This window comes from Amblyomma mixtum, chromosome 5 (genome assembly GCF_055824585.1).
Source record: "Amblyomma mixtum isolate Tamu chromosome 5, ASM5582458v1, whole genome shotgun sequence".
NCBI classification, from domain to species: Eukaryota; Metazoa; Arthropoda; class Arachnida; order Ixodida; family Ixodidae; genus Amblyomma; species Amblyomma mixtum.
This window is the reverse complement of record NC_143016.1, coordinates 176,046,792-176,060,740: the sequence shown is the minus strand read 5'-3', so window position 1 is coordinate 176,060,740 and position 13,949 is coordinate 176,046,792. Positions and strand designations below refer to the sequence as shown.

The following is a 13,949-nucleotide window of genomic DNA, read 5'->3' as shown; positions in this document are numbered from 1 at the left end:
GAGTGTGTGTGTGAGCGAGTGAGTGAGTGAATGTTGCATTTTCGACTATGTGTAACAGGTTAAGCAACTGCCGACATTCTAAATTCTCCTAAAATCTTCCAGCACGTCTCCGCCTTCTACAAGTGATGCCGCTCCTAAAAACCTCAACTGAACAAAATTATCATCTCCTCTCAATTCTCCTTTTGTGTTATACAAGGTGAGATTAATGTGATAATCTACACCTAGATACGCCTACATCTACGTAATTACTGCATATTCCTTTCTGGTTTTCCGACATTCCAACTGGTCCATCATGGGGGTATGCAATTCAAAACAGTTGCTCAATTCTTGCTTCTTTGTGGCACCCGACAGCGTAAAAGCAACGCCGGTCTTAAACTATGGCAAAACTGAGGCCGCGCGCCTTTATGGTGCTGGCTGCACCATAGGGATGAAGGACGGAAGCTAGACAGCGGTTTGCATACATTTCATTGCCCCTTTTAGTCCACATGAGACAGCTGATGATTTAATCGCGATTTCTTAATGAGGTACTCATGACACATATGGAACATCCATCAGGAAATAACTGACAACACGCCATAATGCGTTATTTTAAAGCTGTCTCGAAAGAAGGCTACTACATTTATTTCATGTATCCCATTTTATTAGATATAAGCTGTTCGGTGTCTTGCTCCCTGCAGTTATTGTCACGTCCGACTCTACTGGCTTAAGAGCTTAAAGAGAACAGCTTTCAGCGTTTTGAAAACAGTGTCTCACACTGAAAAAAGTGCATCAATTTCATTGAGCTAGACTAGCGCATATCAGGTCATCACACACATTCAGTCTACAAAGGTTCAATATAGGTGTGCAATGCCCTGTATAGAATTTACTGCAAATTATCTCCAGGTATTTTTAAAGTAGAACACAGACAGACAAGAGCACAGGATGTGATGAGCTTTTCTGGATATATGTGGAAGAGTTCAACAACCTCTGAACAGGAAAAGAAGCAAACGAAAATACTTCTGTATTGATTTCTTGTTAGAGGATCAAGGCAAATGACCATTCATTTCTGATAGGTGACAAATGATGCAAGATAACCGCATGCGGTGCTCCACATACCAAGCGCGGCTACCCGCTATGATGCACTTCTACTTTCGTAGGAATTTATTTAACGTCTAGCCTAACCATTAAAGCGCTCACCACTGGCACACCCACCGAATGGCAGCAGTACCGCACTAGTAATGCCATTTGTTTCAAACCAAACTGAGGTAGAAAGCGCAAGAAGTCACACACACGAAAACTGCCCTCCTTCCACTGGCTACGGCATCAAGACTACTAGAAGCGAGACCCTCACTGTGCAACAAGCAAATGAGAACAGGTGACACTAGGGACTCGTTGAGATATACGCAATATACGAAAGACAACGACAGTGTTTTGAAGCAAAGAAAAGATGTGTAAATACTCCTATTATTCATGTTGTTTTTCTAGTCTTTCTATTCTATTCTATTTTCTATTCTATTCTACTTTTTTATTCCACCCAATAGAATATAACTTTATTGTGATGCCAACAGAACCGTGACAGCTCAAAATGTCCAGAAATGTCACAAGACTGAACAGTTGCAATTTATTCGGCGTATGCACACTCTCACGAAGTTCAACGCATTACACCTGCCATCATTTGATAGACTAAAACCTGAAGACAATTAGAGAAAAAACTCAAGAGATGGAGTTTTACGCTGTCCGAATCTAGGCTGGCTCCCCACCCATAGGTGGAATGCCAAACAAATAATTCCCCATTGGTGCACTGCATTCACTCGAATCTCTTCACAGCAGCATAGCATGCCAAACCGCGATTAAAGCGTATACAGCCGAGGACAAAAGTTCCTGGACCACGTGCGCCGTAAACAAAGCCGACAGCTCTATTATTAGCCGCTGGCTCGAAGACCACAATTGTGTAGGTGAAAGAACAGGATTCTGGCTTTCACCTCCACAAGCGTGGACGGCTAATATTAGAGCTATCAGTTTCCTTTAGGGTGCTCATGAACCAGAGATTTTTGTCGCCGACTGTACATTAATGCACTGGAACGCAAACAGCGCGTCAATTCACAAACAGAAGTTGTGCTGTTGGACGCTAAGCTTACTTACTTTACAAATCTACCGCATATGTGAACGATTAATCTAATTTAGTCGCGTTAGCACACGTGTTCCTCAAATCCGCGCAAAGCAATAAGAAACAAAGTGGTCTAACTTACGCCCAAACCACGTGAACCTTTCGTTGAAGTTGATCTCTTCGTTCTTGCTGTACCTGGGCATAGCTGGAAAAGAGAGCAAAAGAGAGGAAGAAAGAAACAGCAGAGCGGCACACTCTTTATCCACAGTCGACGCATGTGAGACGCAGACAACACATTTCGCAGGACCTTTCAGTGACGAGTGGATCTTCACAGGAGCACCAAGATTCGCTGAAATTTGACAGCGGTTCTGCAAGCAAAATACAAGGTCCCACCAAAAAAATCGAGTATTGTTTCACATAGAAGGTGAGCACACCTCCACTGCTCTCACACACCATCGTTTCTCTAGTTCATGACACAACTACAATGCTGGCGCGTATTTTCAGGTTTTGCAGCAATTCCGGCCATGTGACCAGTGCAACCCGATTACAGGCAGCGATAACGAGAAGTGATAAAATCACCAGGTGCCAGCCGTTTGCCAAAAATTTCAAACAGAGAAATAAATTTGTGAAATTAGCTGCACTATGCCTTCTGAACATACTGTGAATTGAAATTAATTCTTTGTCAAATCATAGCAGAGGAGAGTTTCAAATTGGGCTAGTTGGTGGTTGTTATTCTCGTGCATTGTTGCGCTTACGAAGGAACTGGGACACAATCAGGGACGACACAGAACAGATGTGCGCAAACTATCAACTGCAAGTTTATTTCTGAGTGCATGTATATATAGGCATTGTCAAGACAAAAACAAAAACAAAAAACAAATCCGTGATCACATCGTCATGGCAAGATATCTTTTAACGTCCTGTCCAGCAGTAAAAAACATGCATTATCTTTCTGACTTAGCTGTTTGTTTTTATTTTTCCAAAAATTCTTTTTCCTGATTTGAGAGCTCGATAGAAGGCACACTTACACATGGCCCTTCTTTTCCTGATTGTATGCAGTATGCTTCCCAAAGTTCCCTGATTAGCTTCTCTCTTGAACCGAGCAGTATTGCTGTCTGCTTAAAGTGAAGTGTGCAATTTTTGCATCTGGCGCAATGCGCTGCCAGATTTCCCGGTGAGTTGACAAGACTGCAGTTGCGCCTATGTTCTCTGAGCCTCTCATTGAGGCACCTACTGGTCTGGCCAACGTACGTTTGCCCGCATGATAGCGGTATCTTATACACAACACCTTCGCGGCATTCCACGAACTTTGTCTCATGTTTGACGCCACATGACACCTCTTTCTCGGCATTGTCTTCGTCGTTTACTTTCGCGCACATTGCTTTCAATTTTTTGGGTGCAGAAAAAACAACTTTTACGTCGTGTCTTTGTGCAACCTTTTTCAGGTTGTGGGAAAGTGCATGGACGTATGGGATAACCACAGGCCTCTTCTTTTCTTTGGCATTGCCTTGGTCCTTTGTTCGGACTGTCCTTCTTAGCACTTTCTCTGCCACGGAAACGAGCAAAGGTGTCGGATAGCCTGCTTTTCTCAGGCGTGTTGCCTGCAGATGGAAGCTTTCTTGCATCTTGTGGCTGCATGATTTCTTTATGGCCTGCTCAAAAGATGACATGGCCATATTTCGTTTGATCAGCTTGGAATGGGCAGAGTCATACGGTAGTAGGCCTTTCTCATTGCGCGTTTTGTACTGCCAGCATATATGTGGTTCAAGAGTGAGAGCTAGATCAAGGAACTGTAGGTTGTTGTTTGCAGGTAGCTCGTGGGTAAATGTGAGCCCCTTGTGGGCTCTTTTGAACTGCTCCAAAGTTTCTTCCAACACGTTGGGCGTGGCAAAGGTTTTATCTGCACAAACCAAAAAGTCGTCTACATAACGGAAGCACTTTGTAACACCAAGCGGTACCAATGTTTTTTCCAACTCTCTGTCCCCTCTGGCAAGGAAGATGTCACAGAGAACGGGGGCTATAGCAGATCCTATGCAAATTCCGTCATTTTGAGAGAAAACAGCACCATTGAACTCGACACACAATGATGAAAGGTATGCTTTCAGCAGAGCAAGGAAATCTGTGGTACTAATGGCGCTCTCATTCATAAACTTCACGCAGCCATATTCTCCAATGCACTCTTCTACGCACTCAAGCACCTGCTCCCGCGGTACACAGTAGAAAAGGTCTGTCACGTCGATGGAGAAACAAGTCGATGGAGAAACAACACCGGGAAATCTGGCAGCGCATTGCGCCAGATGCAAAAATTGCACACCTCACTTTAAGCAGACAGCAATACTGCTCGGTTCAAGAGAGAAGCTAATCAGGGAACTTTGGGAAGCATACTGCATACAATCAGGAAAAGAAGGGCCATGTGTAAGCGTGCCTTCTATCGAGCTCTCAAATCAGGAAAAAGAATTTTTGGAAAAATAAAAACAAACAGCTAAGTCAGAAAGATAATGCATGTTTTTTACTGCTGGACAGGACGTTAAAAGATATCTTGCCATGACGATGTGATCACGGATTTGTTTTTTGTTTTTGTTTTTGTCTCGACAATGCCTATATATACATGCACTCAGAAATAAACTTGCAGTTGATAGTTTGCGCACATCTGTTCTGTGTCGTTCCTGATTGTGTCCCAGTTCCTTCGTAAGCGCAACAATGCACGAGCATAGCAGAGGGCATGCTTCGCTTCGCACTGCTGCCATTGGTCACTAGCAAGGGTGGTAGAACGAGCTAGTTGGTAGTTCATATTTGTCAAACAACGAGCACGGCAAACAGCAGCAGCTAGGCGCACAACAAGGTGTGAAGTTTCAGCAGAGAAACACATAAAAGGGCCTGAGGAACTAGGAATGTAACTTGCAAGGGTGGTCGAACAGGCTAGTTGGTAGTTCATATTTTTTATAAATTGGTGGCTAGACCTGTGGTAGCAGGTGTGATCACTGGCAAACATTAGGTATCACCATATTTGAATTCTAAAACATATGAACCACCATAAGAACTGGTGCAAAATACGGTGCCAGAAAAAAAAAGCATTTGCTTGTAAATGGGCTCCACACTGGCTGCTTAACAACGTGAAAACAACCCTAGCTAGGTTTCAACAAAAATTGATATTTACACATTTGCTGGTCTGGCATGACAGTCATCGAATGTTTACTGTCAGGGGGAAAGGTGCGCATACCACGCGAGCATCAGAAAAACTAGGCTGAACCTCGGCGTTAGACAGGTAGACTGGTTTACGTCTTCGCTTATACGTCTCCAGTATTCTAAAAGCATCTGGTGTCGAGAAAGCCGAAGGAAGGACTGCATTGATGGGGATGCATGTCAGTTCCTTTGTTTAAACCAGTCGCACTTCTGCTCACCCACACCCTGAGAACAGTTGCTTCGATACAATTTGCAGTATGCAGCACTCTAACTGCATCATAACAAATCGAGCCCAATAATTTGAGCGCGCCAATTTGAGCACTTTCCGTGGTTCCTGACGGTGCGTGGAAAAAAAGTATGCCGCGCTTATTTTCCACCAACCTGCTCAGCGTGCAAGGTCCTCTGCGACGCATGTGCCAAGGTGGCCTATAGCTCGAATTGCAGGGCTTCCATCCATAGCGATATAGCCATTTTAGAGAAGAATTTTAAATAAAAATGCTCCATGTTCTTTCGTGTGGTGCATTCCATGTAACAAAAACAGTAAGGGAAGCAGGCTTTATAAATAGAATTAGGTTTCTCCTGGGCTTTCGGGTGCGATGAAACTTTATACTGTGCTTAAAAACAGAACGCAGCTGCAGTTCTACATGGTACTATTAATGTGTTCTAGCGACACACGCACCAGGCCTTCTCAGTGACATTATTAGCAACTCCAGGCACAGACTGTGAGAGCTCGAATCACTGGGCTGTAAAGCTCCAAGGCCCATTTGGTGGCTGTAAACACACTGCTTTGTCATTACCATCAAAACTGATCATTTTATTTCATAGCTTTGCAGAAGTTGTGTGCGATGGTGTTGCACAATGGCTTTCTCGAGACATCCAGATGTTTCGTGCGCAATGAATGTGATCCAATGATATGACAAAAGATGTGTAGATAGGCTTCTTCAGAAGCTGTCACAAATCAAAGGCAGCGCTTAAGGTCTGAACAGTGCTGTGACATTGGTATGTTTTCCTTCACAATCCCTGAGTTGTGCCTTCTCCCCTTAGCACAGGCGTCTAATTGCCTTAAGCTGATGAGCTCATCTTAACTCACAATAAACTCCATTTTAAATTACTTCTTTATGCCTTTTAGGTGGTTACACAACCATTAAAACAATAAATCCATAAACGTCTTTCTCCTTCTTCGTTCAGGCAGCGCAACTTTTCTTAAAATCAGCAGGGCAACTTTGTAATTATTTTGCAGTGACTTGGTGCTCATGATGAAACCAAAATGTATACAAAATTAAGAATTAGAAACCCAGCAGGCAATCATGGCAATTAATGTGCAACGTAGCAGAATAACAATGCAACTGTTACTCCGGATGGAACATTGATAGTCAGCGCTGGTTCTGTTGTCTTTCGTGGACAAAGACATCACAAGCATCATAGTGCAGTGGCGTTTGTCTTTTCTATATCTATGTCGGGTGGCGCACTTTTCCATTTAAATGTGTTCATTCATTAACAACTAGACACAATCAGTCAGTTACCTGAGTGATCTGAAATCGAAGGATTGTTCAGTGCCCTGCAAGAAGACTTCTGATATTGTGTGCAAACGCCTGCAACTGAGCAGCAAGCGCAACGAGGTGGCCACCACAGGGTTCTCACCTCGCAGAGTGATGTTGACGCTGTTGAGACCGATGTGGACACCGACCCGAGCGGAGATGCGGTCGGCGGAGAAGGCGCGGTACGGACTAGACACCACGGCGCTGGCCACGTGCCAGTCGCTGCCGTAGATGCATACTGTCCATTAAGGAAAGAGAGGTAAGAGAAAAGAGTTAGCATGTGACTGCTGTAATCAGGCACATCACGTCACATTTCAACGCTCGCGTTCGGCCCGTACAGAACTTTGAGGCGGACCATTAAGGAACAAGGATGGCTTATTAGAAAAAAGAGAAGGTAAACCTGTGGCCACACATCTCGGGAACTGCCAGCCATATTGGCTTGGCTTGGAGGCAACTTCTTCATGGTTGGCTAGGTTGGGGGTTCCCACCTAGTTAGCCCCTCTTAAGAAGAAGGTAAGTCTGCTCCGAAACGTAGAAGAAGTTGCTCCAGGCTAAACCCTTGACGTGAGTTTTGCATTCTTTTCTTTAACATTCCGAGCTGTTATATGTGGCAATGTGCTTCGGTCATAAATTTGAGACGCTGATAGCTGCTATATAACTACGAAACTGAAGCGGAAGCACTAGTTTTAAAAGCTTTAGGAACGCTCACACCAAACCGACTGGTCACATGCATTGGCTCAAAAAGCTTGCGAGACACTGTGAGGATAACAGCCAATTAGCTACGAAAATTATAGTCGTGCAGCTGGAACGGCACACCTTACCTTCCACCAGTCATGCCATTTACCTGCATCTGACGACGTCACAATGGAACGCTGTGTCAGATGACGTGACTCAGCCTGGCAATAGGTTGGAGGTGGAGCTGGAATCAACGCGTCAAAAAGCCCATTTCGAAAAGGCGCGAAGTAACGGCCTGTAATTGTTTGCCATCTTGATTTTTTCTTTCAGCTTGACTGGCGTGATTGACCAGAGGGCATCCTTACGTGCGATCAGATTTGCGCGCAGGGCTGTCATCTAACTCGCGCAGACCTGACGATTCAATGAGGCTGGTGCTGCTTTCAGGAAGCAAGGTACGTAATGCGGTGTATGCAGCAACAGTTAAGTTGAAAAAATGGCTGCGGCTTAGCTCAGCTAACCCTGGTTATGCAAGCGAAAGCTTCGGTATCCCCTGTTAAGCATTGGTTTAGCTGTGGTTAGACCTATACCTAGGCTGGCTGCTATGCATACACTAAAACACGTTTAGACATTGTTTAGAATCATTTTATTGCTCCCTATTTGGCTTGATTCGTACAAACACCAATCGGTGGTATGCAAAGTAGTTCGCTGCCGTCTTAACACGGGCCACAAAGTACGTAGAGGCGTCATTCCCTCTGAAAGACAAGATCTAGGGCAGTTCCCCACTGGGCTGCCTGAACATTTGGGTCACACAAAGACGATATCAAACTTTTGCTTCATCTTCTCGCGAGCTGTTGCTCACCCAATAACGCTGCGGCCTATTGCTGCAGTACCGCTTGTCTGCCACAAGCTTGTCAGCTCTAACGCACGCAGCCCACACCTGTCTCTAACCCCCGTCACATACCTCAAAGTGTGATTGAGGCGCCCATTGACCCAGGGAGCCAGTTCTGCGCTCTCTCGTTGCTCAAAATCATCGAAGTCTAAAACGTTGTCCACACCAACGCCAGTAAACACAATTAACGCCGACAGCCTATAGGTTGACAGCTGCGTTTCTATCACAGCGTTGTCAATCGTAACGCATGAAGCGCACATCTGTCACTACCGCCATGCAGCTTAAAGCGCGTCTGAGGTGTCCGGTGTCCCAGGGGGCCAGTTATGCGCCTTTCCTTTGCTTTCGAATCTCCCGCTCTTCATCGGTTCCGGCTGCCCGTTTAGCGCATCTACGCTCCTATCGATTGTTAAATCCCTCGAACGGTTTGGCAATGTCGACCGGATGATCAGACACGGCCCCGGCTGATTTGCTTCGTCCATAGCGAGACACGGGATATCCAGCTCACAGCGGCTGCAGCTGCTGCGAGTCACGTGGTACGTCACATGGTTACTTACGCAGCTCCGCTGCTCCTGTTCAAGGTCATTAGTGCAGACAGCGAAATTGGCGCCGCTAGGCAAGTAAAGCTTTTGCTTTAAAAAGAAAGACGCTCTGTGTGAAAGCGCCACGCTGTCATTACTAGAACTGATCAGTTTTCATCAACAGGCGAGAGGCAGTAAGAAACATGCAACGTGCATTGGCCGCTGCCAGCAGCAGACAATCGGGGCAGAAAGTGGCCTGGCTAGATGAAGCTGCGCTTAATGGAAGCTCCTGGACTACACCGCCATCTGGAGTAGCATGCCAGGCCCATAACCAGGCAGACCTCCCTTTTATTCATTAAAGTCTCCCTCTCCTCTCTCTGGACTACACGAAGTCGCCGATTGGCTCAAACACCGGAAATGGTTCAGTAGCTCAGGTGCGAATACACTACAGTGGCATATTCACACTATTAATCAGGTGATAGAGAAATGCCCAGAATATAACCGACCCCCATATATAGCTTTCATTGAATACGAGAAAGCATTTGACTCAGTGGAAACCTCAGCTGTGATGCAAGCATTGCGGAATAAGGATGTAGAAGAGTGTTATGTAAAGAGTGTTATATTGGAAGATATCTATAACGACTGCACAGCTACCATAGGCCTCCATAAGTTGAGCAATAAAATTCCAATAAGGAAGGGTATCAGTCAGGGAGACACGATCCTGCCAATGCTATTCGCCGCCGCCTGTTTACAAGAGGTGTTCAGAGGCCTGAATTGGGAACAGTTGGGGATAAGAGTTAATGAAGAATACCTAAGTAATCTAGCAGCAATTCGCTGATGACATTGCTCACTCAGGACATGAACAGCAAAGCATGATCAATGAGTTAGGCAGAGCAGAACGGTGGGTCTAAAAATTAGCACGCAGAAAACCAAAGCAAGGTTCAACAGTCTAGCAAGAGAACAGCAGCTTACAATTGGTAGCGAGGGGATAGAAGTAATAAGTGAATATGTCTAGATCCGGATCATGAGAGTGAAATGAGATAAAAATGGGGTGCAGCGCATATAGCAGGTTCTCTCAGTTCATGAACGGCAGTTTACCAGTTTCCCTCAAGAGAAAAGTATACAACACTGTGTCTTACCAGTACTCACCTATGAGGCAGAAAAGTGGAGGCTAACGAAAAGGGTTCAGATTAAATTAAGGGCGACGCAACGAGCTATGAAAAGAAAAACTATAGGTGTAACATTAGGAAGCAGGCGGAGTGGGTGAGGGAAGAAACGCTGGTTAATGATATTCTTGTCGAAATCAAGAGGAAGAAATGGGCTTGGACTGGGCATGTAATGTGAAGGCAAGATAACCGCTGGTCCTTAAGGGTAACGGAGTGGATTGCAAGAGAAGGCAAGCGTAGCAGGGGGCACCAGAAAGTTGGGTGGGTAGATGAAACTAAGAAGTTTGTGTGGATAGGGTGGCCACCACTGGCAAAGGACAGAGTTAAATGGAGAGACATGGTAGAGGCCTTTGCCCTGCAGTGGGCGTATTCGGGCTGATGATGATGACAGTGGCGCGTGCACTGACAGCTGCGCCTGCCGATGTAGCCTGAATCACGCCGGAGATATGTAAAAGACTATTTCAAGGAGAAAGCTCATACAAAAATTAAATCAACGCATCCCATGAAGGACTGGCGTTAGGATATATGTGTCGGCGGCGTCATGACCCAAGCATCCCATCTATGATGCACCCTCCCTCAACCTACAGTTGTTTGCAAAGCTCATTTTCTCTTCTTTCAGCAGTGCTCTACGGCTTCCTTCCCATATCCCTGACTTTGTGGCTGTTAGCATAATAGATGCAGGCAACCGCAGTAAACAAAATAAATGCTTCAAGCTTTTGAATGTAGCCATGCTGTGGCTTTTAAAAACACCTCGTATTTAGTATGCCCAATTTTCGCCAATTTGTGCGACGAGAAAACGCGAGGCATCAATGTGCATATTAGCGCTGCCGTCACAATTTCACGTGGCATCCGGAAATCGAACCTAGCAATCAGGAAGCAATAAGGATGACTGGCTCACACATCCGTTGCCTTGTTTGTAGCCTGAGCTACACTGGCCGAGGTTGAGCGAATTCGCGTGGCTCCTGGAGAGCCGTGCTGCGCATGCGCGAGGAGCAAGTGACGTCACTGCGCACAGCTGGCGTGCCTCGCCGCGCTTGCTTGCCTTCTTTTCCTTAAAATGATCGGAGTGTAAAACGTTGACAACGCCAACACCAATGAACACAATGAACGCCGACGGCCTATGGCTTCAGCGTCGCTTTTCTGGCACAATGTTGTCAATGCCAACGCATGCAGCACACCTGTCACTACTGCAACTTACGTTAAAGCATGGTCGAGGTGTTCACCGTTCCAAGACGGCAGTTATGGGCCTCCCTCTGGTTCAGGTGTCCACCAAGATGTGGACACCTCGCCCTCACCTCGCGCTAGTATATCCTGCATAGCAGAGCTAAGCCACTGCCAACTTTTTTTTAATGCCCTAGCACATAGGCTTCAAATCTCGAAAAAACCCGTAGTCTGTTTGAGGGTCTGAAGCCAGGTAGTCCTGCAGAAATGGCCGCGACTGTGCCGCGCCTAAGTTTCGAACCCTGGGCGGCGCGAACAGATCAGCTTCGTTGGCCACTGCACGAGAGCACTACCGATCAGCCCTCGTGTTTAACTGCCACTCTCTCGCGCTGTGCGTTGCATATGTCGCTGTCTTCACCAACTTCCTTCTGTGCGCAATGGACCCGAGCGCACCGCTATCACAGTGCCCTCTGAAGATGCAGCGGTCTGAAAATTTTAAGTGCGCTACCACTGTGGCCCACAATAACAAATTTTGCCGATCTTTGCGTGAAGCCTGACCTTGAAACCCTAACCTCGAAACGAAAGGGAAATGAGACGCGACGTACTAATACTTCACATTTGGCCAAGTAAGCTAAATCGGCTGTAATTTTTTTGATGATATACGTCTCCATCAACTCCCGAGTGAAAATGGGCTTGTGGCAGTGCAAAAAGCTATTTTTAGCAAAAAAAAGTCGACACCCTGTATTTAGGATTCCCTGTGATGCGCAGCAACTTGCGAATACGGAGTGGAGGACGGAGCTTCAAAATGTCTTAGACAAATGTTTACCCAACTCCCTCCTTGACCGAAATGAATTTAACCTAGGACGTGCACGTCTTCTGCGCATGCTTCTTTTTAAGAGATAGCATTGGAAGGGTCATGAAGGCTAAAACTGTCTGCCGCCGTCGGCTGTGTCGGCGTCGACGTCTCAGTGAAGGGCTCCACCTTCTAGATGGTGTTGAGGGGACTTTACCTCTCTGCATCTGTGAAAGGTCCATCTCTCCCCCTTTCTCTCACCACCTCTAGGGGAAAGGAGAAAGCCATCGGACGAAGAATGACTAAGCAAAAAAATTGCCGACGATTACGTTAATGCGAAATTTGAGCGCAGCTCATCAGCTGTTCCAGCTTTTCCATAGATTGAGGCAAAGAATTTGAGCAAGACAATTTATGTACAATTACAAACAACTTGTTATTTTTCACACATACTCCTTCCTCAAGAAACACTCCACGAACAGTTCTTGATTGTCATGAAGGAAGCTTTGTGGACGGGTAAATAGATGGATATATGCTCGACTTGCTGCGCCAGTGCCTGGTTGTCAAAGACGAGGTCTGCGCAAGTATTTCGCGAGGTTGTCACAGCTGTGGGAGCCGTTACGAGCCACAGCAACGGCATGTTCTGCCGCATACCCTGGGCAGCGACCACTGCCTTCTCCGCATCACGCTTTTGGCGAAAGCAGCCCGTAAAAAATGGGGCCAGGCGAAAATAACCAATTGGCACCAATTTCGAACTCAGGACGTCCCTCCGGTACTATTCTCCGATGGCTATGCGGAGTGGGCAACACAGGTCACCAACATACAGAATCAACACACGCAAACACTTCACACCACCGACGAGATCCCCGCAGTGGACAATCACCTCCTGCATCTGTGGGAGGCGCGCCGGAGCTTAACAAAACGATGGAAGAAACAGAAGACGAATCGTAAGCTTAGAGCTCGCATTGCACAACTTACGGAGCAGGCTGCGGCATATGCCGCCCAGCTCACAGACACCAATTGGATAGAACGCTGCAACTCGGCAGCGCGTCAGATGAGCTCGAAGGGGACTTGGCGTCTCTTGCGCAGCCTCATCGACCATTCTCAAACGAAAGGGGAGACGCAAAAACAGCTCCGGCGGGCTCTGCACGGGTACCAAGGTACGAGTACGGCGCAACTTGCGGACACTTTGTGCGACAGGTATCTCTGCCGCACAAATGACCCGGTTGGGCCCGAGTACACGTACTCCGGCAAGCCAAATCAGGATTTAGACGCCCCTTTTGAGTTGCATGACCTTAAGGCGGCCCTGGCTAAAATGCGCCGAGGTGGGGCACCGGGTCGGGATCGCATAACAGTGAAACTGTTGGCGAACCTCTCCGACTCTGCATACCTCCATTTGCTACAATACATAAATCAGATCTGGGATGGGTGTCCGCTCCCGCTCGAATGGAAAACATCGCTTGTAACGTTCATCCCCAAAGCAGGTAAAGGCGTGACTACGGACAACTTGAGACCCATCTCATTAACCTCGTGTGTGGGAAAACTCATGGAGACGATGGTTCGGGATCGCCTCTCTCCATACATGGAGGGTAAGGGCCTCTTTGCAGACACTATGTTCGGGTTCCGCCCGCACATGTCTGCACAGGATGTCCTACTCCAACTACAGAGGGACATAATACGACCCACAGCCATGCAACAAAACGACAAGGCCATTCTCGCCCTCGATCTTAAGGGGCCTTTGACAATGTTAAACATGGCACCATACTCTCTAACTTGAACACCACTAACTGCGGGGCGAAGGTCTTCGCCTATGTCAGAGACTTCCTCTCTGCGCGTCAGGCACTCCTCCGGATCGAGGACGAGGAATACGGCCCGTACTCTATGGGTACACGAGGTACACCACAGGGGGCGGTGTTATCGCCGCTCCTTTTCAACATCGCCAT

General features: G+C 46.7%; 1 protein-coding gene across 1 annotated transcript in view; it reads right to left on the bottom strand.

Moving 5' to 3' along the window:
* Window positions 1–13,949, bottom strand: part of LOC149344787 (dual oxidase maturation factor 1-like) — a 243,493-nt gene that overhangs the window by 15,514 nt on the left and 214,030 nt on the right. Inside the window, exons 3-4 of the mRNA XM_089546390.1 lie at window positions 6,911–7,045; window positions 2,229–2,291 (exon numbers count right to left, since the gene is read on the bottom strand). Coding sequence (XP_089402516.1) covers window positions 2,229–2,291; window positions 6,911–7,045 — 198 coding nt within the window. The remainder of the gene's footprint in view (window positions 1–2,228; window positions 2,292–6,910; window positions 7,046–13,949) is intronic.